This window comes from Schizosaccharomyces octosporus (assembly GCF_000150505.1).
Source record: "Schizosaccharomyces octosporus yFS286 unplaced genomic scaffold supercont6.1, whole genome shotgun sequence".
In the NCBI taxonomy this organism is placed as follows: Eukaryota; Fungi; Ascomycota; class Schizosaccharomycetes; order Schizosaccharomycetales; family Schizosaccharomycetaceae; genus Schizosaccharomyces; species Schizosaccharomyces octosporus.
The window spans coordinates 1548027-1569032 of record NW_013185619.1 but is presented as its reverse complement, the minus strand read 5'-3'; the positions used below and the strand labels follow the sequence as shown (position 1 = coordinate 1569032).

Below are 21006 nucleotides of genomic sequence, written 5' to 3'. Positions count from 1 at the left end.
AAGCTTCTTTCGAAAAAATTATTCTTTATCTTCAGGAAAAGACAAGTCTATTGAAGATATATAGTATAAACGATCCAACAACAATTGTTGATGTATTTTCTTGTACAATAATTTTGAACATAACATTCTTATTTAGTTTATTTTTTATATAGGCAATGGATATTGTTTAGCAGTATTCTCATCCATCAAACATATCCTTTCTCGCTACACTTTCAACCAGAGAAGGAAAGGGATTGACAACATACAATCCTAGGAACCTCCAAAGCTGGTCGGCAATTTCCTTCTTTCACGTTCATATTCATTTAATTGTATTTTCATACTGTTTTTTGCTTAAATACAGGGTTACAGCAGTGTTTTGAGGATTTGTATGGTATAGGAAATGTCTGCCGTAATTACACTGACCCCAGTGAACGACTCTTTTCAAACAAAAAAACTTGTGCTGTCACCATCCGTTACATACAAAGTAGGAAGGCATACGAACAAATCGACAGCTCCAGCGCCATCTAATCTATACTTTACTTCCAAAGTGCTTAGCCGACAGCACGCGGAGATATGGTTGGAAAAAGACTCTTTTATTGTATATGTTCGGGATGTGAAGTCTTCGAATGGAACTTTCGTGAATGGAAATCGACTGTCGTCTGAGAATAAGGCTTCTGCACCATGCAGATTAAATTCGGGAGATGTTTTGGACTTTGGCGTGGATATTTATAATGAGGATGAAATAATTCATAAAAAGGTCTCTGCACAAATTCGAATACTTACCCGGGGAGTCCCTGCTTCATCTGGTCCTGCTCGACATTTAGAAAATGAAGTTATGCTGGATTCAATTATGCGACAAATGGCAATTCAGTACCGGCGATGTATAGAATTAAATCAGAATTTGGAAAATTTAGAACAAGACGTTCAAGAAATGTCAACAACCGCTGGTTTCATTAACCATTCCATTCATATAGACAGAAAGTCTTCTCTTCGAGCCCTTGATGGCACAAAGTCTGTCGAATCTTCTTTAATGAATAATGGCTCCTTATCTGCATCCTCAGTAGAGAATGATTATCTCTCTCCTTCTTCTATTGAGGGTCGAAACAAGTCAACCGATGCTTCTTCTTTTCTATCATTGCCCCATAAATATATCTCAGACGTTGCTATTCGGGAAGCTGAATCCACGAAAGCCAATCTGGAAACATGGAAAGCTCGTGCGTTTACAGCCGAGGCAAAACTTTCCTCAAAAAAAGGCTTTTGGTACAACAATCGAGCATTCTTCCTTTCCCCCTTCTTCATCGCCGTTGCTGGAGTTATCGTATACCTCGGATATTGGAGGTAGTCCTCTACTTCCATCCATACCCTGTTCTCCTCTATCCATGATTGTTTTTCCGTAATTAGAGTGTTCTTCTGATTCCTTTGTTATTCCTTCCTCTTTCATCAATTCCTCTTCTCCCTTTTGCATTCGCATTCGCTTTTCATATTTCGCTTCAAATCCTTTCTCCTCCTTATATACAATTAACGGATGCTTTTGAAGTTTGGAAATGTGTTTAACGCGATTATAATGACCTCCATATTTAGATTAATCAGTAGTAGTGATGCGTTTTGTATTCTCCTTAATCAATTGAGAGCGAGATATAATGATCTCCTTATGAACAATTAGCAAGCTTGTTAGTAATCATGCCATGCACTTTCTTCTGACCTTAGCAGAGAATTTCCCTCCGGGAAAGTTTCTTCTCTTTAGCAATTCCAACCCTCTTCCTACATGGGTCTTGTGTTTTACTAGGGGGCTTAATGCTATCGCTGGAATCAAAACAAGATGTTTTGCCGAATCCACGAATGCATAGAAAGGGACATTACCGTCGTCATAGCTTGCATTCTTTACAATCCCTGAATACCAACGAGGAACCCATTTTAAAACAACACCAAACGGTAACGAACATCAACCGTACCCATAGAAGACACGAGCGTGTCAGTAGTCTTGACGGCGTTGGGATTTCCACCGATCGATTGGGGACCGCATCTCGTGCATCCGAAAAAATTATTCCATCTTCGATTCCGTTTGCATCTAGTAAGTATTTGTTTCCTATCGGTCGAGACTCTCCACCGAATGATGGCTATTTCTCTGCAACTACAGAGGAAAAACTAGAAGATGCCTATGCTGATTTTTGGAAGCCGACAGTTTCGCTTTCGTTGTCGTCAAAATCGATGCACGATAAAACCGTGTCTACGCAAGTAGCCTCCAAGTTGAAAGAACAATTTCCATTGTCTATGGCTTCGGTGTACGTGACGATCGATGATAATATGTTGGATCGTAATACTCTGATTCAGCAATTAACCGAACTTGGAGCCTCCATCCACCAAAGGCCTCAATTTAATAAAGACGATTTAACGACTCACATGGTTCTTCCTAAGAATAGCTGTTTCAATTCAGTACTGGATACCATATCCTCCGAAAGCACCATAAAATTCGTCTCGCCGGAATGGATTGCGGCTTGCTATTCGACAAAAAAATGGGTGAATGAGTCTGCCTTCCGTATTAATTTTAAAAGTTTGGAACCTAAAAATAGAATGACCGCTGCAAACTTGAATTCCAGAGGATCTCAAGTGTTCCGTATGAAAACCGAATCACATCCTTTTGTATTAGATGTTGACATACCTTCTCATAATATGTCAAAAGCAAACTCGAAAGGAATCGAATATAATTTCAATCCATCATTTGCTGAAAACACTCGTTTGCTCAAGGAAAAGTCAAAATTAAACGGAAACACGACCTCTCTTAGCATACCTCCTGCAGAAAAACGACCTAATGTGAGAGAAGGCGTTCTTCGCGTTCAAGAAACTAGTACTTGGAATGTTGATTCTCCCTTTAGTGCAACAAAATTATCCAATCTATCGCCCCAACAGAGAAAAGAATTGGAATCTGCCAAAAAGAAATATTTGGCTTATGAACCCATTGTTGGATCACCGTTAAAACAGAGAATTCCCTTTTTCGATCTTTGACACAGTTTGTTTTTAGTCTACAGTGTTATTTGGCACTCTGCAGTAGTTTGGTTAAACTTTCGTTTTTTATTCTTCTATTTATCTTCTATTTAAATCTTTTCTTTCGTTTTTTTTCTCGTTCCTTTCCTTTTTTATTCGTTTGTTACTGGCACATTCTTTTCTTTCACGCTCTTTACTTTTGTCTCTCTCCTTTTCGGACCGTTAGTTATCCATCTTTTTGTTCAAAAGATAAGCCTTGTACATATATCGCTCTGGTAGATGTTCTTCGTATCCTTCACTTTGATTGAATGTTAGTTAATCTTTCCAAACTTTTTCCCTCTAAACAAAGCTCTTTTTTTATTTAAAATAGACTTTTCTAATTTTCCTTTGGAAGGCCTTTTTTCATGACTATATGTTAAACTCGTAGTCTTTAAGACATCGTCGTAGTAAGGCTTCATTGCTTTTTTATATTTTTACAAAATGAGAAGACGGATTACAAAACTTGATTTATGCACCTAGCCATCATCTCTTCAATAAAAGGTTTTGAAACAAAGACAATCTTTGTTTTTATTTATTTTTGTATTTGTGTACTAATATTAATTTAATTTGATACGTTTGAGTACGGTAATTTGCACTTTGTGCGATTACGTTAGGATTTACTAACTTCAGCATACAATGCAAATCTGACTTCTTCTTTCACCAACCTTTTTTCTTTAGCTGGATCGAATACACTGAAGTAGTGGAGGTTCAATTTCTCTGACTCAAAATACAACACAAACGATATCGTTTCTAAGATGGCGTTGGACCTCCGAATTGGAAACAAATATCGCATTGGGCGTAAAATTGGGAGTGGTTCCTTTGGTGATATTTATTTAGGCACAAACATCGTTTCTGGTGAAGAAGTCGCAATCAAGTTGGAGTCTACGAGGGCTAAACATCCTCAGCTGGAATATGAATATCGAGTTTATCGCATCTTGTCAGGTGGTGTAGGAATCCCATTTGTTCGTTGGTTTGGAATAGAATGCGATTATAACGCTATGGTTATGGATCTTCTTGGTCCTTCGTTGGAAGACCTGTTTAATTTCTGCAATAGAAAATTTACTTTGAAGACCGTACTTTTGCTTGCTGACCAGTTAATATCACGAATTGAATTTATTCATTCCAAATCGTTTTTGCATCGAGATATTAAGCCCGATAATTTCTTGATGGGTATTGGAAAGCGCGGTAATCAGGTGAATGTGATTGATTTTGGTTTGGCAAAGAAATATCGAGACCACAAAACTCATCTTCATATTCCTTATCGTGAAAACAAAAACCTTACCGGTACTGCACGTTATGCAAGCATCAATACTCATTTGGGTATTGAGCAATCTCGACGTGATGATTTGGAGTCATTGGGTTATGTATTAGTTTACTTGTGTCGAGGTAGCCTTCCTTGGCAGGGATTAAAGGCCGCGACAAAGAAGCAAAAGTATGAAAAAATTATGGAAAAGAAGATTTCTACTCCTACTGAAGCTTTATGTCGTGGTTTTCCCCAAGAATTTGCGATTTATTTAAATTATACTCGCTCTCTCCGTTTCGATGACAAACCTGATTACGCTTACCTTCGTAAGCTCTTCCGCGACCTCTTTTGCCGACAAAATTATGAATTTGACTACATGTTTGATTGGACTTCGAAGAGAAAGACTCAACAAGATCAGCAAAATCAACAACAATTGCAAGACCATTTAGCTGCATCAGCACAGGTTGCATCTCCTCCTGAACGTTCATCCTTCAAAAATTATCAGAAACAATCGTTTAATGATAAAGGTGAAGTGAAGACTACTGCTACTGTAATTAACGATATGCCTACTCCTACAGCTCAGTATATTCAACGGCCTAACTAGATTAAATAAGTCTAGCTGATATACTTACTCTTTGATTCTCAATTTTCCCTTATCCCTTCCAATGCCTCCTTTTATTGCCGTTATGTATGTGGTTTGTTTTTTTAATAGAAGCAATGATTTGTTTTCTCGAGCAGTCCTTGATGGTTGACTTTTGTGTGTTCTCATGATGTTTTTTTGCTTTTTTATTCGAATAATTCATTGATTACGCTGCCATCAATAATTGCTTAGAGTTGGGTTTCCTTTGTTTTACACTTGACTTGGGCTGAATGGACGCATATTTTCTAGTTCTTAACGGATTTCCGTAAGGTATTAGGCCTGTCCGTAGAATATGCAGTTCTATTTTTTTTTCTTTTCACGAATTTAGGGTATTATGAATTGATGAAGGATAATTTGAACGGGTAACTTAGCCACCAATCATGTATCTCAAACATTTTCTTCTGCAAAGGGTAGTTTCCATTGTGTGTGTGTTGTTTTTGACATTATTATTGTCCTTATATTGAGATTTTTTACGATATGAGTGGTTGCCTAATAGTTTCTTAATTAGAAGCTACCCATGAATAGACTGCTCTATTCTATATTTTATTTCTTGTAGCAGTTTTTAATCCGCTGTTATTATGTAAATAGTTCAACTTCAGTACTTCCAAGGTAGGATTACTTTTTTTTTCGGTTTTTCAATTATATGGTTTGGTTTAATTGTTGTAGAAGTTGAAAACGTTTGCTCCACAGTCAATCATCGGCTTATTGACAGAGATCATTCCCTCCTCTGGTAATGGATTCATGCATGGCCGATATTTGTATTAGTATTTGTTTAGTCAACTCATATAGATCTTTAATTATAAACAAATTATTTATTTTAAAGTTCAGTAGTGAAGGTCCTCGTTACAGCATACGAAGTTTATGTGCTCTTTCTCTCTTACAACACTGTATTCGCTCAACATTTCTTCCAAAACAAGAAAATAACTTTGAGAAGATATTAACAGAAACATAAGTTAATTAAAAGAAAAAGAAAAATACTTGGCAGCAATTTGATGAATATCGGGTCATATGATCTCCATACCCAAGATAAGTATTGAGTAGCTTTCTATAGAGGTTGCTTGTTGATCCTGTAACATTTGTTACTATTCTCTAAATTACTGATTCGCTTTATCCTTTTACAGAACCTTAGCTGTCATGGCTGAAGAGACTGTTACATACTCAAGATGTGTTGAACTTATTTCCATTATCATAGGGTGCGATTCGGAAGCTACATTATTTGATAACTTGAAAGAGTTTCATTATTTAGTCAAATCAGAAGTTTCGAGTTCATTTTTTCCTCAACTATTTATACGAGATCATGGGTTTACCGCTATAAGAAAGGCATTGGTAAAGTTGACGTTCCATTCGTTCAAAAGTTTAGAAGTATTTGAATCCTGCTTGCAAGTTTTGAGTATTGCTACCTCCTATACCATTTTGCGTTCATGGCTCTTGTCTAGAAAACGCATAGATACTTGGCTTAAGACTGCTGTGCAAAATCTACTTTCGTCTTTCGAGAAAAGTGATGAAGAACATTTTCCAACAAGCAGAAATTGTCTGAAGAAGATAGAACAGAAAGGCGTTGATATTCCTGATGGAGCGGAAGGTAACGCTTTAAACCCCGTTTCTAGAAATGATGACTCGAATTTTCCTCATTCCAATACAAAAGAGGACCCTAGTATCTATTTAAGATGCAGGATTATGTTGGCAATCCTAGCATTTTCACTGAACGACTGTTTTCCAGCAATTAAAGACACTTCTTTTTTTACACACACAAGTCTTTCTCAGTCAGAAGTATACGACTCAGTAGAATCATGTTTGAAGATTCTTTCCGGAAAGTTTCTGGCTTTTGTTGATGTTCTTCCCCTAGTATTTTCCTTATGCCCTTCGGTGTCCTTTTTAACCTTGCTTTTGATTCATCTACAGGGATTAGTTAAGTACTCTCCGGAGAATGCTATAAAGCTATCTTCGTCAAGGGTTATGGATGATTTGTTAGACTATTTATTTAATCCTCCCCAAAATTACCCGCTATCAGATCATATGAAAGACTTGCTTTTTGATATCACACTAAATTGTGCTACGTATGGGTTGTCAAATAATAACACTTCCAAAGTTTTGAATATTTATATCAATGAGAAGTCTTCGCTGGCACGTCACTGGTTCAAGGAAGCTTTATCAAAGCCAGTTGCTCCAGCTCTTTACTTCAACCCTCTCGTAAAAGGTTACTCTTCTGTCGACTTTACCTTAAGTACTCTGATCAGTCCCAATACAGGGTACTCAGTTTCTTTATGGCTGCATTCTGGATGCTTAAGTGATGATATTGTCAACAAACGATCTGTCCCGACAACATTATTTTTGATCACCGATTTTTTGAAATCTCCTCTGTTACGTGTGATGGTTGATCCATCCACAAATTCGATTAGTGTGCATTTTGGATCATATGCTACAAACAAAGGCTCATGTATTATCAATTTTTGTACTCCTTTGACGACATCTTCTTTAAAAAAATTCAATAATGTTAAAGCTTCTACATGGCGATTGATTACTCTTGTTCATAAAAATGAAAAATCGTCTTCTACACTTGAATTGTACATTGACGGAACATTCGTTGAAAGTGCCCCCTCATCATATCCATTCATTCCATCCTTACTTCAACCTCTATATATTTCTCTAGGACCTTCAATGGGATCTAAAGACTTGGTTCGAATGCCTCATGAAAACGATGAGCATTTAAGTGCTTCTTCTGTGAGTGGCACACTTGAAAAGGGCAACCAGGGTACTGAATCATTTGATAACTTACTACCACTGCTGATCGGGACTACGAGGTTATTCACTGAATCGTTGCTTCCTTCTCAAGTAGCAGTCATTTATGCTTTAGGCCCAAACTATACTGGATCTTTTCAAGGTTCTATAAATGACTTTTTAACTTATAGAGCATCTTCGGAATTAAGCATGGAGGTTCAAGCCTTAAATTTAAGTGCCGAAGAAGTTTTGAGGAATACTAAAAGTATTTCTTCTTCTTGCATAGCTTTAACTGTTTCTGCCAAAAGCTATCTTAATATAAGTGACCCACGCTTATTTGATTTCAGCTCCTTTGGAACTTTGGACACGCTGAAGGACTTACAGGATCAGTTCTACACGTATGTTTATATAAACCGAGCAGCTCCATCGTATGACCAGATCTTTTCAATAGACAAACCTAGTTTTGGCGTTTCGTCGGGCTCCGTAACCCAAATTGTTATGCCATCTTTGAGTGATGCTTTATACAACGTTGGTGGTTCAAGTATATTATTATTTCTGGTTTCGATTGCCGAAACCGTCGAAGAACTCAATTTTGGTCTATTGTTCTATCTTTCAGCAATTGAAGACAATTGGCGTTTTTCAGAACAGGTGGAACAAAGCCATGCCTACGAAGTTTTAGCTAAAGTCCTTCACTCAAAATCACATCTTTTAATTTCTGAGGAAACTCTTCAGTTAATATCGTCCAAAGCTGGTGTTCATCACGAGCGTTCCAAACATCCATTTATTTTGAATCCCCTTCTTTTTCGCTATCTTCTACTTGATTTTGATCTCTGGTCTAAATGTCGGAATAGTCATTTGGTAATTCAACAGTTAAGCTATATTGTATCCCTTATTGAAAACAACGAGTATTCTAATATAAATATAAGGCGACTTATGAAGATGCAAGTTTTAAAGAAGCTTCTTGCTGCAATGAGAGGTCGCTTGTTTCGATTGGATGTACTTCCCCTTTTAAAAGTTGTGCTGAAAATTCTATTGACTACTTCATTCGTTTCAGAGAACGTTAGGGCAATTGTGACTTACATTATATATGCAGCCTTTTCCACGAAAAGAAATATTCGAACAAATCGACTTTCAAACGCTTCTTCGAACCATAAAAGATCTGAAGAGGAAGTTGAATATTTGGATATAAAAGAATCGGGTCATGCGGTTTGCGAGGTATTTGTGAATCTTTTGATTGAGAGCAATCAAGAGCCATCTTTCCTTCGACGGTTTTCTTCCATGATTACTCCGGCTTGGTTATTATTCCTGATAAGGCAAAGTGATAGTCATTATTTTATACTCGGTCTAAAATTATTGAATCAGTCCGTTTGTAGTTTAGGTTCTAGCTTTATATCAAAGTTTTCCCAAAAATTTCATGGATTTTTGGTTTTAAAAAATAGCTTGCCTCAACAACTTTATTCGGAAGAGGTCTGGTTGAATTTGGTTCAATTAGCCCTAGGCCTTGGAGTTAAAGGGATAAAATACAAATCTGACCGTTCATTTGAGGAGAAGCTTAACGATATGGTTTTGAATTATAAAGATCGAATTTTCCCCGTTCCTGAAATGATAGTGATATTACTGGATTCTATTTATACATTATTAAAGACTTCTAGTCTTCCTGAGACTGATTTACAAATGACAGGATCTTTGCATTATGGCCAACAAACGTTACTTCTTTTAACTGACGCTCAAATCTCATATTCCCTTGATATGAGTATGGGTTTCGATATAAATGAACACATAGTTCGAATGGTGTTTCCATTCTTTTCTCCTAAAGAAGACGTGGCTCCCGAACAAGAAATCCGAGAACTGATGGAAAATCTCCGTCATCCATTGCCTCGCGCTTCATCTTCAAAAGCGTTTAGCCAAGGCATAAAAAGATCGGTTAGAAAGATGTCTACTGGTGGATCAGCTAGACGGGTAGTAACTCCGTTTACCAATCGCGCTCGACAGGAAATTTTTAATGAACAATTACACACCGACAGTGTTCAGACTAGCTCGCAACCGAAATTTAATACAACTGTGTTTTTGGAAAACACTATTATTGAGGGAAATAAGTCGAAGAAGCTGATTAATGATCTTTTCCTGTCTGTTTTAAGTACCGCTTATGATCGAATTGTTTCGGGTCACGGATTTAGCTTTTCTAAGTTAATTATTTCTTTGCCTTCTAGTACGAGGACGAAGAAGGCTTTATTCGTCCGAATTACATTTCATTCGATCCTTCAGCAGCTCATTAAATCAGTGAAGGATGATAAGTCTTTCTTAATGAATCCTCACTTATTAATCAATTTCAGCTATATGTTTACCAAATATTTAAGGATAAGGATTGTTGGATTTATGGATGAATTCTGTTTAAGCATTATAGACGATATTGGGTATCTACTTGAAGAGCTAGGATTTGCAGAGAGTCAACTGGATTTTCCCCCTAAAAATATGAAGTTTGCAATTTCCAATTTGTTTAGTTGCTTTTTAAAACTAATACTGTTAGAGCTGGATAAAACTATAGAAAAAGGCGATGAAGATACTATGGAAAACGTCATGAAAAAGATACTGTATTGGCAGACACCTTTACTTGCTTCTAAGAATCATCAGCCAGAACTTTTTTCGTTCTTATGGTATAGTATGTATACGGTGATAAAATCCGGTAATGAAAAGGCTCGTTTAAGTGCTGTCGATATATGGCGTTTATTATATATTCAGTCTCCAAATTTTTTGAATCAAGTGAGTAGGAACTCTAGAATGGAATATCCCTTCAGTCGAAATGTGCAAAGCATCACCGGATTGCAGTCTGACCAATTTCTTTCCTGGCTACAGGAAAATATATCCGAAGCTGATCAGTTTATGCAAACATGCTTTTCGTTACAATTTCGAGACTTCTTAAAACAAGAATGCAAGGCTGCTGAAGATGAATTACTTTCTCTAAAGTTATTACGCTTGGAGTTTCTGAAGAAAAGTCTGACGGTCGCTTCAAGCGAACAGAATCTTCTTAACGAAATGTCTCAGTCTTACGAAGCTTGGATTTCAAGTCTATACTCTTTGGAATGTAGCCGATTTCGAAAGCTATTCCAGGACCATTCGGATCAAGAAAATTTTGTAATGTCTGCCTTATTTTCTAATCAGGCTGAATTAGCTAGCGAAAATTCAGTACTCTCTGTGAGGCCAGCATCATGGGAATTGGATTCTACTGAAGGCTCAGAACGAATGAGGAGTCGTTTAAGACCCTGCATCACACCCAACAAAGAAATTAACAAAGAACAGGAATCTGCACGGAAGCTATCGTTTGTTACAGGAAATCGGAGCTTTGATGGTTCTATGAGTTCTGAAGTTCCTCTTCAGTCACAAGGGAAAGAAGCTCTTACGCTAATGGTTCCATACAGTGAAGATACTTTACATGATTCAGAAGCTACATCAACGAACGAATCAACGTTTGATAAAGAAGATGATCCATCTGAAGAGGATAAAGAAGATAAAAATAGAACTGTGATGCGCTCTATTATACCTGGAGATACTATACAAGACGCATATAACGTTTCTAGGATATTTGGGTTGGAAGCTACTGAAGGTATTTTGCTATTAGGAAAGCACTATCTTTATTTAATGGATAATTTCTTCTTACGATCGGATAATGAAATTGTCGACATAAACGACAGCAGCGTGACTGATGAAAAAGACCCATATCTACAGCTGCTTAATATGCAATCATTGAATTCTTCGAAAAACACCCTTCCCCTTCCCATCATTTCTAGAGAAAATGGCTGGCATTGGAACTTCTCAGACTTGTCTTTGGTGCTTAAACGATTCTATCTACTTCGGGATGTTGGGATTGAGCTCTTCTTCAAAGATGGAAGAAGTTTCTTAACCATACTGTCTACAACTAAGAATCGAGATGCACTTTATCAAAAATTGGTTGCTAAGGCGCATGGTGCAGATGTTCTTTCAACGAGCCATTTGGCTACATCAATGAGTCGTGATCTTGGGAAAACTACTAATAGAACGAGTTTTATTGGAACAAGATTAGCAAACGTCCTAACTTTTAATAGTGGTCACCCGGCCACTAAAAGATGGGAGAGACACGAAATATCAAATTTTAACTATTTACAAATTGTAAATACCCTTGCGGGCCGCACATATAACGATTTAACCCAATATCCCGTTTTTCCATGGGTCATTGCTGATTATACTAGTGAAGAACTCGATTTTAAAAATCCCAAAACCTTCAGAGACTTATCAAAGCCAATGGGTGCACAATACCCTCCCAGAGAAGCGCAGTTTAAGGAACGTTACGATCTACTATTAAACTTGGGTGACTTACAACAAAAGCCCTTCCACTATGGTACCCATTATTCGTCGGCCATGATTGTTTGCTCCTATTTAATACGCTTACGACCATTTGTAAATTCGTATCTTGCACTACAGGGTGGTCAATTTGATCACGCAGATAGGTTATTCTATTCAATTGAACAAACCTGGAAGTCTTCATCGAAGGAAAACATGGCAGATGTAAGGGAACTAATTCCTGAATTTTTCTATCTTAGTGAAATGTTTGTTAACGGTAACGGGTTTGACTTTGGGTCAAGGCAGAATGAAACCAAACCTATAAACGATGTCATTCTGCCACCATGGGCCAAAGGTGATCCGGCTATTTTTGTCCAAAAAAATCGTGAAGCTCTTGAAAGTGATTATGTTAGCTCGCATCTTCACGAATGGATTGATCTAATATTTGGTTATAAGCAACGTGGTCAGGAAGCAGTTGAATCCACAAATGTTTTCCACAACCTTTCCTATCAAGGGTCAGTCGATCTTGAAAATATTGAAAACGAGTTTGAGCTAGCAGCAGCAGTCGGAATTATTCATAACTTTGGGCAAACCCCTAAACAGGTTTTTAAAAGGCCACATCCTCCGCGTGGACCTGATTTCACAGATACACCTTTAGGGCCTTACCTGTTTGGTCGGTTTGAGAAAAATATGGCCTTGTTATTCCAAAGTGTTTCGCCTGTTATGAAAATATCAAAAAAAGTTGCTCATATATTGTATGACCCAAAAAAAGATACCCTTCGTGCCTTTTCTACTGACACTGTACCTTTATCTTCATATTCCAGTTTGTTATGGGGAGGAGTAAATAATGATGTTGAGCTTATTACGGAACAAATTGATTCGAAGTCGGTAGTTTTTGAAGAGTTGCATTCAGAGAATATCACACATTTACTAAATTGTGATGAGAGAACTTTTCTCACAGTATCTCAGGATTTAACCCTTCGTTTATGGCAATTATCTGACTCGAAGCCTGCACGAGTTTCTCTGAAAAAGGTTTTATATGGTCACAGAACAAAGATAACATCAATAAGCGTATGCAAAGCATTCAGTATTATCGTTAGTGGTGATGAATCAGGCTCTCTAATGATATGGGATTTAAATCGCGCCGAATTTGTACGATCAGTTTGTGTATATGAACAACCGATACAAACTATTTCCGTGAATGCAAGAAACGGAGAAATTGCTTTTACGTCAGGCTATTTTTGTTGTATTATAGATATAAATGGTAAAGTCCTTGTAAAGGATATTTTAAGTCGATTCTATGACTCCAACTTGAATGAGGATATATGCTCTTCAAGTTTCTATACAGGTGCGAATTCAGAATGGTTGAACAAGGACTTGTTTCTCACCGGTCATGAGGATGGTGTTGTGCGTATATGGGAAAAAAGACTTGAGTCTAAAGCGAAACTGGAATCGAAAGAATTTTCTAATAAACCAAAGTGGCGCCTGCATGTTGTGCGTCAACTTCAACATAAGAGTGGCTTTGGTCGTAACAAGGTTCCCACTCGCCAAACTATCACTTGTATTACATGCAGCGGTCAAGCTCGTGGCATATTTACTGGAGATAATCTTGGTCAGGTTTATGCTTGGATGCTACCCGATACTACTTCCAATGTACACGTTGAACGTGATGCGACTAGCGATCTTTGTTCATTGTGTGACACCCGGTTTTCCCTAATGGAGTGGAGAAGTCAATGCCGTGCGTGTGGAAATTCCAACGTATGTAGCGATTGCATTTCTACTTTGAAAAATACTAATATTAAAACTTGTTATGAATGCTACAGACAATTGCCTTCATATTACAAGGGTTGATAAAGTTTAGATATTGTTTACGACTAATGATAACATTCCCTCTTGTAGTGGTTTAACTAATATTAGATGTTTATGAGTTTTTAAGGATACGATATAGCATAGAATTTTTTTTTCTTGTTCTCTTGTTTATAATGCAAATTAAATAAACCATTATTACCCTAACGTCCAAAAATAACCAAAATTCTAAACTGCGCTTGTAAACTTTTAAACATAGAACTTCTAAAGCACCTTACTAAGAACGTTCTCAACTTTTCGTTGTTCGTTTTCATTTTTAGGCATAACGCGTTTATTGGTAACGCTTTTTTGGTCAAAGAAACGTCGCATTTGTTTGTTCGGAGCAACGTTCTCAACAGGATTATCATTACTAGATATAGGAGTTTCTGAAGAATTGCTTCTTTCTTTTCGCTTCTTCTGAATACCTTCAATCATCTTGGCACGTTCAACGTTCTTCATGTACTCCTTCACCTGCTTACGGCCCTGCTCAATCTCAACATTCAAACGGGTGGCCCTGGCAGCATTTTCCGCAGCGATTTGTTCAGTTAAGTGATGCCATTTGAATTTAGGAAGATACTTCATATTCCAGATATCATCATAGTACCAGCTTGTTTTCTTTCCGCCAATTTTTTCAGTATTTAGCATGTCAGCAACAGTCTTGGCAGCACGTTTACTTTCGAATTCTACCCATCCCTCTTCGTACATGGTTCTTTTGTTTCCGCCATTTTTTAAACGTCTAGCTCGTTTTTGAGCAGATTCTGGGGCAAGGTATATTCTACCGAGTTTACCATATTGCGATAAAAGTTGTCGAAGCTTACTAGGTTCCATATAAGGAGGGACTTTTGATAAGTAAATAACGCCGGAACGTTTAATAGCTTTTTTCTTCTTCTCAACTTCTTCTAGAGAGATCTTATTCAAAGGCTTCTCTGGCTTAACAGCCTTTGCATTTTCTTCATTACTGTCTTCCCCAGAATCACCTCCCACGTATAGCTCAGCATCGCTATTATCTTCTGCATCGTCTCCTTCATTCTCCTCGTCTTCAGATGCATTATCCAAAACACCCTTAAAAGCTTTTCCGCTGCCGCTTTTGTCATTTCTCGACGATTGTATCGTAGCTCTAGATACTTTCTCATTGTCTTCATCTTCACTAGAAAAACTTTGAAAACGATCGTCCTCTTCGTCGACGGCACCAAAAAACTTTGCTGCTCCTGACATGTTTTCTCGGTCCAAAAACAGAATAACAAATGCTACTCAGGAAACAAAATTCGACTGCAAGGTAAAAAATCGAAATCAATAAAAAATAAAAAAAAGAAAAATGCAGTAAATCTTCCTACAAACTCTCTTAAAGCTTGTTTGGTTTTTTATGGTTTGCACACACTATGCATGAAGATCAGTACTTTGGTGGTAGGGTAACACTGTTACCTTCATGAAAATAGAAGAAATGTATCCTGCATCAACTGTAGAGTCGGTGGGAAAAGCAGTAGAATAAGAGAGAATTGCAATTGTTGATTTTGAAGTTATTGTGTAAACCATTCCATTAATTCCTTGTGAATTGTCGGATACAAGAAGTAAAGCGTAAATCATCTGTTGAAGCTGAGATTCAGTTTCAAAATACCATTCCAGAAAGCTTTCACTTGTTTAGTAAGAAATATAGCATCTTCTTCGGTCCTCATACCATAAGGACATGTAAAGTTGGTAGGAAACTAGATATACGCTTAAGTGAATTAAAGGAAAAAGAAACTCTAAGGTAATTTAGTCAGAAACGTTTATCAACGGAATTTTTTTAGTTGAAGAAAATAAATGATGAGGAGGTTCGGGCATCAAAGAAGGAAATAAAGTATTATAGTTACGGACAGAAAAATTAATTAACTGTCCCATAAAACTGTGAAGCGTATCATCATTTGCATACGGAGTAGCAAATTTTAATAGCGTTTTTATGCATTGATGTTTTGCAGAAGTTTTGGCTTTAGATGAGGGCACATTCAAAAATGTTACAGGCTTAAGAAAGCTAGATCGATATAAGGTATCAAAACTTAAGAGAGACTTATCTAAGTGACCGAAATAAGGCAACTTTGATGTTAGTTCTAACCATGAACAGATGGCATTTCGCTTCATTTGAGGGTTAGGTAGGCTCTTCGTCGTCAATAATATAAGATCACAAATCTGCTCAGTCAAAAACTGTTTGGGACTCAATAAATCTTTTTTCCCGATGGGATTTAAATCGAGTGCTTGGTCCACTTTTTCTGGTAGACGATCGATTGTTTGAACACTTGACGTATCCCAGTCGAAATTTGGACCAACTGGCATTCCACAAAGTCTTAAATAAGGGAGAGAGCTAGTCTGTATAACATTTTCTGGATTTGTGGACGGAAATTTCTGAAATTTCCCCAAGTAAAGTTTGGGCCTGTTCAAAGGATCTTCAAATAAAGAATTGTATTCCATCCATAAGGAAATGTCTTGATTTAAAAAAATGACAGAGCTATTTTTGTGTAATAAAGGCTTAACATGTCGTATCGTCTTTCGCGTTTTCGTGATACACGAGTCTACCAGTAGACAATCAATGGTAGACATCTTCTCTGGTTCTTTATATTCTAAATGACCTACCTTCTCTGGGGAGTCGGATATACTAGGATCTTCCTTGTAAATATTCAAAAAGTTGCGAGCCCTATAGCTTCGAAACGGCTTTGGATAAAACAGAAAAGGTCTATCAACATCTTTCTTTAATAAAGAGGAATAAGCCAAACTATAGCCTGCATTCACGGGTCCCAAAATACATTTTCTATATTGGTTTACCATTCTTGTTGCTCCTTCCAAAAATCATAAAGTTCCTAATGGATTTTAATCGTTTTTAAAAAATATGTTCTTTTTCGACGTTTTTACACAAAGATGTCTTGTATCTGATAGTTTGGTTCGATTCAAAGTGGTTTATGTGGATATAGTCCAAGTTTAATGAACATTTGTAAAAAGAAACACGTTGATTAACCCGTTACAGTATATATTTATATAGATTGATCTACCAATTTCTCTTTTTGGTTTGATATTCCGTAGCTACCAAACGTGTTCATAACAATTTAAAACGAATATACAAGCAAGAATGATATATAATAGATATTGTACTCATTAAATAAGTTAGCGAAAGAATTTATCAGTGGAAGATAATATGTTATGTTCCATTTGATTCAATTACTGTTTGTTTTCAATGAAAATGACCGTTGGAAGAAGCAAATGTCTCCCAAAACTTGGTATATTCATGATATTAACAACGAGCGACATATATCTAATCAAAATTGAATAAAAGCAATCAATACCACTTGTAAATAAAGCCAAAAATCATAAAATGTAATCGTTTGCGTCAATTAGATTTTAAAAGAAAGACAAGGAAGACATAGAAAAATGTGTCTTAGCGAAATTTTAGCAATCAAGAAAATACTTCGTCAGCATAATCAATTAAAAAGGAAAGAGCATAATTTTTTATAGTCATGTCGGTAACATCACGTGCATGTTCAGGATCTCGTATTAGCGTGGGAGAGAAGACAACAGCTAAGTTCTTGGAGTTCATAAGATTTTCAGAGCTATATTTTGCGACCTTGGATAAATGTCTTATGATCAAACGCAGGATAGTTGAGTGAACAGGAGGTAGTCTTTCGATAACTCCTCTTAATCCTTCAAGTTTTTCTTGGAAAGACGTACGACTTCCTGCGAAAATGAAAGAAAAGTATTCTTCAAATGTGATAATAGGATTGGGGAGATTTCTTAGATACTGTTTCAATACTGAAGTTACAGCACAGATATCATCTGAGGGATGAAGAGTAATATCTTCTTCTTGTAATAAGGCCCAAATTCTTTTCATCTGGGAGGTTGCACCACTTTTTCGATAAAGACCTTCATAATCTAAGCCATAAGTTTCGATAAAGTTTATGCATGCCGGGATAAGAGAAGGAACTATTGTCAACGTTTGTGTTTTACTGTCAAACAGTTCCGGATCTAAAGGATCGGAAGTTCCAGAAGCTAAAGTTGTTAGTAACACAAGAACTACTAAATAAAATTTTTATATAATTGGCGTACCCTTGTTTCTTTGTACTTGATATTGTCGATCAATCGTCGAGCTCAAACACTCCTGATAGTGACCTCTCAGTTGAGCCGAATACTCTCCACATAATTTACAAACGCCAGTTTGAGGAATATTATCTTCCTGTTCCTCCTCTCCGGCACCCTCAACGATACTTGAGGGAGTGGGGATTCTTGATTCTCTTTTCCATGAAAATTTTTTGGTAAGACTTTTTCTTAGATCAATTTTGGAGTTCCGTTTTGAACCTTCATTTTCTTTATTACTCTCCTTATCCTTAGGTCTGAATCCAAGGCTCGAGGCAACCATTTGTAATCTAGACAAAGATTCACGAGGAGACTGAGTAGGTGAAGGCGAATAGCTGGAACTAGGTTTTCTGCTAAAAAGCCCAAAAGATGATTTTCTCTTGCTCTGCGAGGATTCTTTCAAGCTTGAAAGTTCGCGTTCCAGTTGATTATTTAGGCTAGCCAACTCAGTGTTCTTAACATTGAGATAAGCAGTTTCTTCCGTAGCCGTATTATACGCATTTTGCAATTTCGTGACGGTAGCTGACAAAGCGTCTCGTCGTAATAGTAAGGTAGTAATCTCAGAATGAAAAGACTTTGTAAGGTTATCAAACCGATCTGTTAATTTTGCAACTAGCTCTTGTTCAAGTAATTCCGCTGGCATACAGGGAACGGCATCGGTAAATGATGCCAAAGAAGAAATTTCCAACAATAATGCACCTCGTTGTGTCTGAAGATACGAAACCTCTGCCACCAGATCTTGAACCTGATCATCCGAAAAATCAAAGACATTGGAAGAAAACACATCACTCGCACGAACTAGAGAGCTGCGTCTTCTACTCCGTTGAAACATGTGGTTTGCATTGCCTTGGGATAAAGTAAAGCTTTTAGCACGCGGAGAAAAGTTCAAAGTGGAAGCTGTTATCGCATTGCGTGAAGGCTGAGAGCCAGCATCATTGGAAAGGCAACGGTTTTTCTTAGGCATTCTGGATGGATATCGGGGAGATTGACCTCTTGTTGGTGAGTAACCGGTTTCTTCAAGGGTATCCGGTTTCAGATCTCTGATATCTGAACTGTTATTATAAATCGGGAGGGAATGACCAGTTTTATCATTAGATACATCTCGAAAAGAGGTTCTCAATCGGCTTACTGACGCGTCAGAGTTGTCATTAAGAACTCCCTGTTTGGAAGGGGAAGTGATAATGGATTGAGATGAATGAAACATAGGAGTAGGTTTCTGAAACTCCGAAAACGCATATCTTTCGCTTCTTGGAGAATTGATGGGCATATCTCTATCAGCATGGTGTTGAGCATGAAGGTGCAGAGGATTGGCAGTCAAAAAATTGGAGTAATTGCTATTTGAAAAGCCTGACTTTGCAGATTCAAAAGATCCTGGAAGGATGTTGTTTATTTGAGCACTAGGAGTAACAGGAGAAACAAGTAGTTGAGGTTGGGAAAGCCTTGGTTTTTGCTCTTCTTGCTTATCTAGAACTTCTTGAATGGGCTGTAAGGGAACTGAACCACTTAAGCTATCGGAAGATGAAGTTTGGATAGAAAGCTTGGGTCGAGCACTATTAGAAGAATGCAATTGCTCAGTTGGTGAGATGGATGACTCCGCAACGTTTGGTACATTTTGAGAACCATCTGAAACTTCAATCTAGTTAGCAAAAAAATACATCAACAAATACGAGCAATTTGAGGGGGCGTACCTTCATAAGGATTTGTTGGAACCCGCGCTAATCTGTGAGTAACATCTTCCGTCGAAGATTGGGGATTAGGAACGCCATAGCGAAGGCATGATAAACAGTACATATCTCCTTTCGATTTCGCATAGGCCGTACTATCCAAAAAATTATGACAACTTGCGCATGTAAAGCAAGATGGGTGATAAGCATGAACACCTGCCATTACGGTAATTTCGTGAATGGAAAGCGCACAACGGCTACAGGTTTTAACACAGTCGTTGCAATATAAATTCCCTTGTTCGAAGACATATTTTTCAGAAGATGAATTAAGGACTTTATCACAAGAATTACAAGTAAAGCTACAAATACAATTAGTATCCTGTGACCAGTGAATGAGCCAGAGCCAGACTTACCAGTTTGCATGCCAGATTTTTCCAAAAGTGGAAACGGTTAAATCATCTTTTACTTCCTGTTGAAGGGAAAAGGTTAGTTAAATTCCTTAGACACGATTTTTCGAGGAAAAAATATTGGGAAGCTTCCAAACTTACATTCCAACATTTGAAGCAAAAGTTTACTGACTGGGCAGTCATCTTATTTGAATTTCAATAGAAAGGTATATAAAAATGATAGCGCAACAAAAATAAAAAAGAGTGACAAGTTAAAGGAACGCAAACAAAAAATAAAAAATAAAAATTAAACAGACAAACACGCACACGCACACACACCCAAAGACAAAGACAAAAGCAAAAGCAAAAGCAAAACAAAAAGAGCCCCAAAATCTAACAGAAACTCACAAAAAGAACGAAGTGATTGACAACAAATAAATAACCCCCAAAATTTCCTCCAAAACAGAAAAGACAAGATTTTTCTTTGTATACAATGTATATATATCTTTTTTTTCTTTTTTTTTAGTATTTGATAATCGCCTGCCTAATCGTGAGCACTGGTTAACTGTTGAGAAAGGATGGTTGAAGTTGGAATTTGTTTATGAAACGAAGATGGTATCGGGTACCCTAATGTTGTTTCGGTTTCGCTCGAAATGAATCAAAGTTCGGTTTAGCTTTTTTATTGCGAGGTGAGTTGTCGTTAGCGAACCATCAAATCTGGGATACATTGCTAAACTGTAAATTGTTTTAAATGGCTTTTCGTATATCTTCATTCTACAATCTTAAATATCGAGAAGAACTATATAGAAAATTAGATTGTCGTACTCTTTTTAATCAATTAGTTGCAACAATGATTATGGGAAAGGATAGCTTATGTCCAAACTTTCATTTTATGCGACATGGTAAATTCAGAATTAAACAAAAAACATCTTCAATCCACTTGTTGTAGGTGTACTACGTACTATATATATGTCTTTATATATGTGAAATCACAGAGTAGATCAGGAAGTTGGTATTCATTTGGGTTGCGGTACAATGGAAGATATTATTCGCTTTCCGTTAAACAGGAGATCTTTCGTTATTCATCTCTTCCCTTTCTACAGT

General features: G+C 37.1%; 7 protein-coding genes across 7 annotated transcripts; 4 read left to right on the top strand and 3 right to left on the bottom strand.

Moving 5' to 3' along the window:
* The first annotated feature begins 52 nt into the window (after positions 1-52).
* SOCG_03256 (FHA domain-containing protein Far10) lies at positions 53-1700 on the top strand. Its single transcript, XM_013161744.1, has one exon. The coding sequence runs from the start codon at positions 380-382 to the stop codon at positions 1319-1321; it is 942 nt and encodes a 313-aa protein (XP_013017198.1). The 5' UTR covers positions 53-379; the 3' UTR covers positions 1322-1700.
* Positions 1639-3515, top strand: SOCG_03255 (BRCT domain-containing protein). Its single transcript, XM_013161743.1, has one exon. It carries the CDS (start codon positions 1774-1776, stop codon positions 2980-2982), a length of 1209 nt encoding a protein of 402 aa, XP_013017197.1. The 5' UTR covers positions 1639-1773; the 3' UTR covers positions 2983-3515.
* Positions 3516-3618: 103 nt separating this feature from the next.
* SOCG_03254 (CK1/CK1/CK1-D protein kinase Hhp1) lies at positions 3619-5266 on the top strand. The gene has a single exon (XM_013161742.1). The coding sequence runs from the start codon at positions 3756-3758 to the stop codon at positions 4845-4847; it is 1092 nt and encodes a 363-aa protein (XP_013017196.1). The 5' UTR covers positions 3619-3755; the 3' UTR covers positions 4848-5266.
* Positions 5267-5736: 470 nt separating this feature from the next.
* Positions 5737-13946, top strand: SOCG_03253 (beige protein). The gene has a single exon (XM_013161741.1). The coding sequence runs from the start codon at positions 6018-6020 to the stop codon at positions 13764-13766; it is 7749 nt and encodes a 2582-aa protein (XP_013017195.1). The 5' UTR covers positions 5737-6017; the 3' UTR covers positions 13767-13946.
* Positions 13947-13985: 39 nt separating this feature from the next.
* On the bottom strand, positions 13986-14975 carry SOCG_03252 (U3 snoRNP-associated protein Esf2; the record flags this gene model as incomplete). Its single annotated transcript, XM_013161740.1, has 1 exon — positions 13986-14975. The coding sequence occupies one exon, from the start codon at positions 14973-14975 to the stop codon at positions 13986-13988; it is 990 nt and encodes a 329-aa protein (XP_013017194.1).
* Positions 14976-15512: 537 nt separating this feature from the next.
* On the bottom strand, positions 15513-16556 carry SOCG_03251 (uncharacterized protein; the record flags this gene model as incomplete). The annotated part of the gene is made up of 1 exon (XM_013161739.1): positions 15513-16556. One exon carries the CDS (start codon positions 16554-16556, stop codon positions 15513-15515), a length of 1044 nt encoding a protein of 347 aa, XP_013017193.1.
* A 168-nt stretch (positions 16557-16724) lies between these two features.
* SOCG_03250 (rho-type GTPase activating protein Rga4) lies at positions 16725-20987 on the bottom strand. The gene is made up of 5 exons (XM_013161738.1): positions 20065-20987; positions 19930-19985; positions 19541-19875; positions 17826-19481; positions 16725-17768 (listed from the first exon to the last, which is right to left on the bottom strand). The coding sequence occupies exons 1-5, from the start codon at positions 20104-20106 to the stop codon at positions 17179-17181; spliced, it is 2679 nt and encodes an 892-aa protein (XP_013017192.1). The 5' UTR covers positions 20107-20987; the 3' UTR covers positions 16725-17178.
* Positions 20988-21006: the final 19 nt, after the last annotated feature.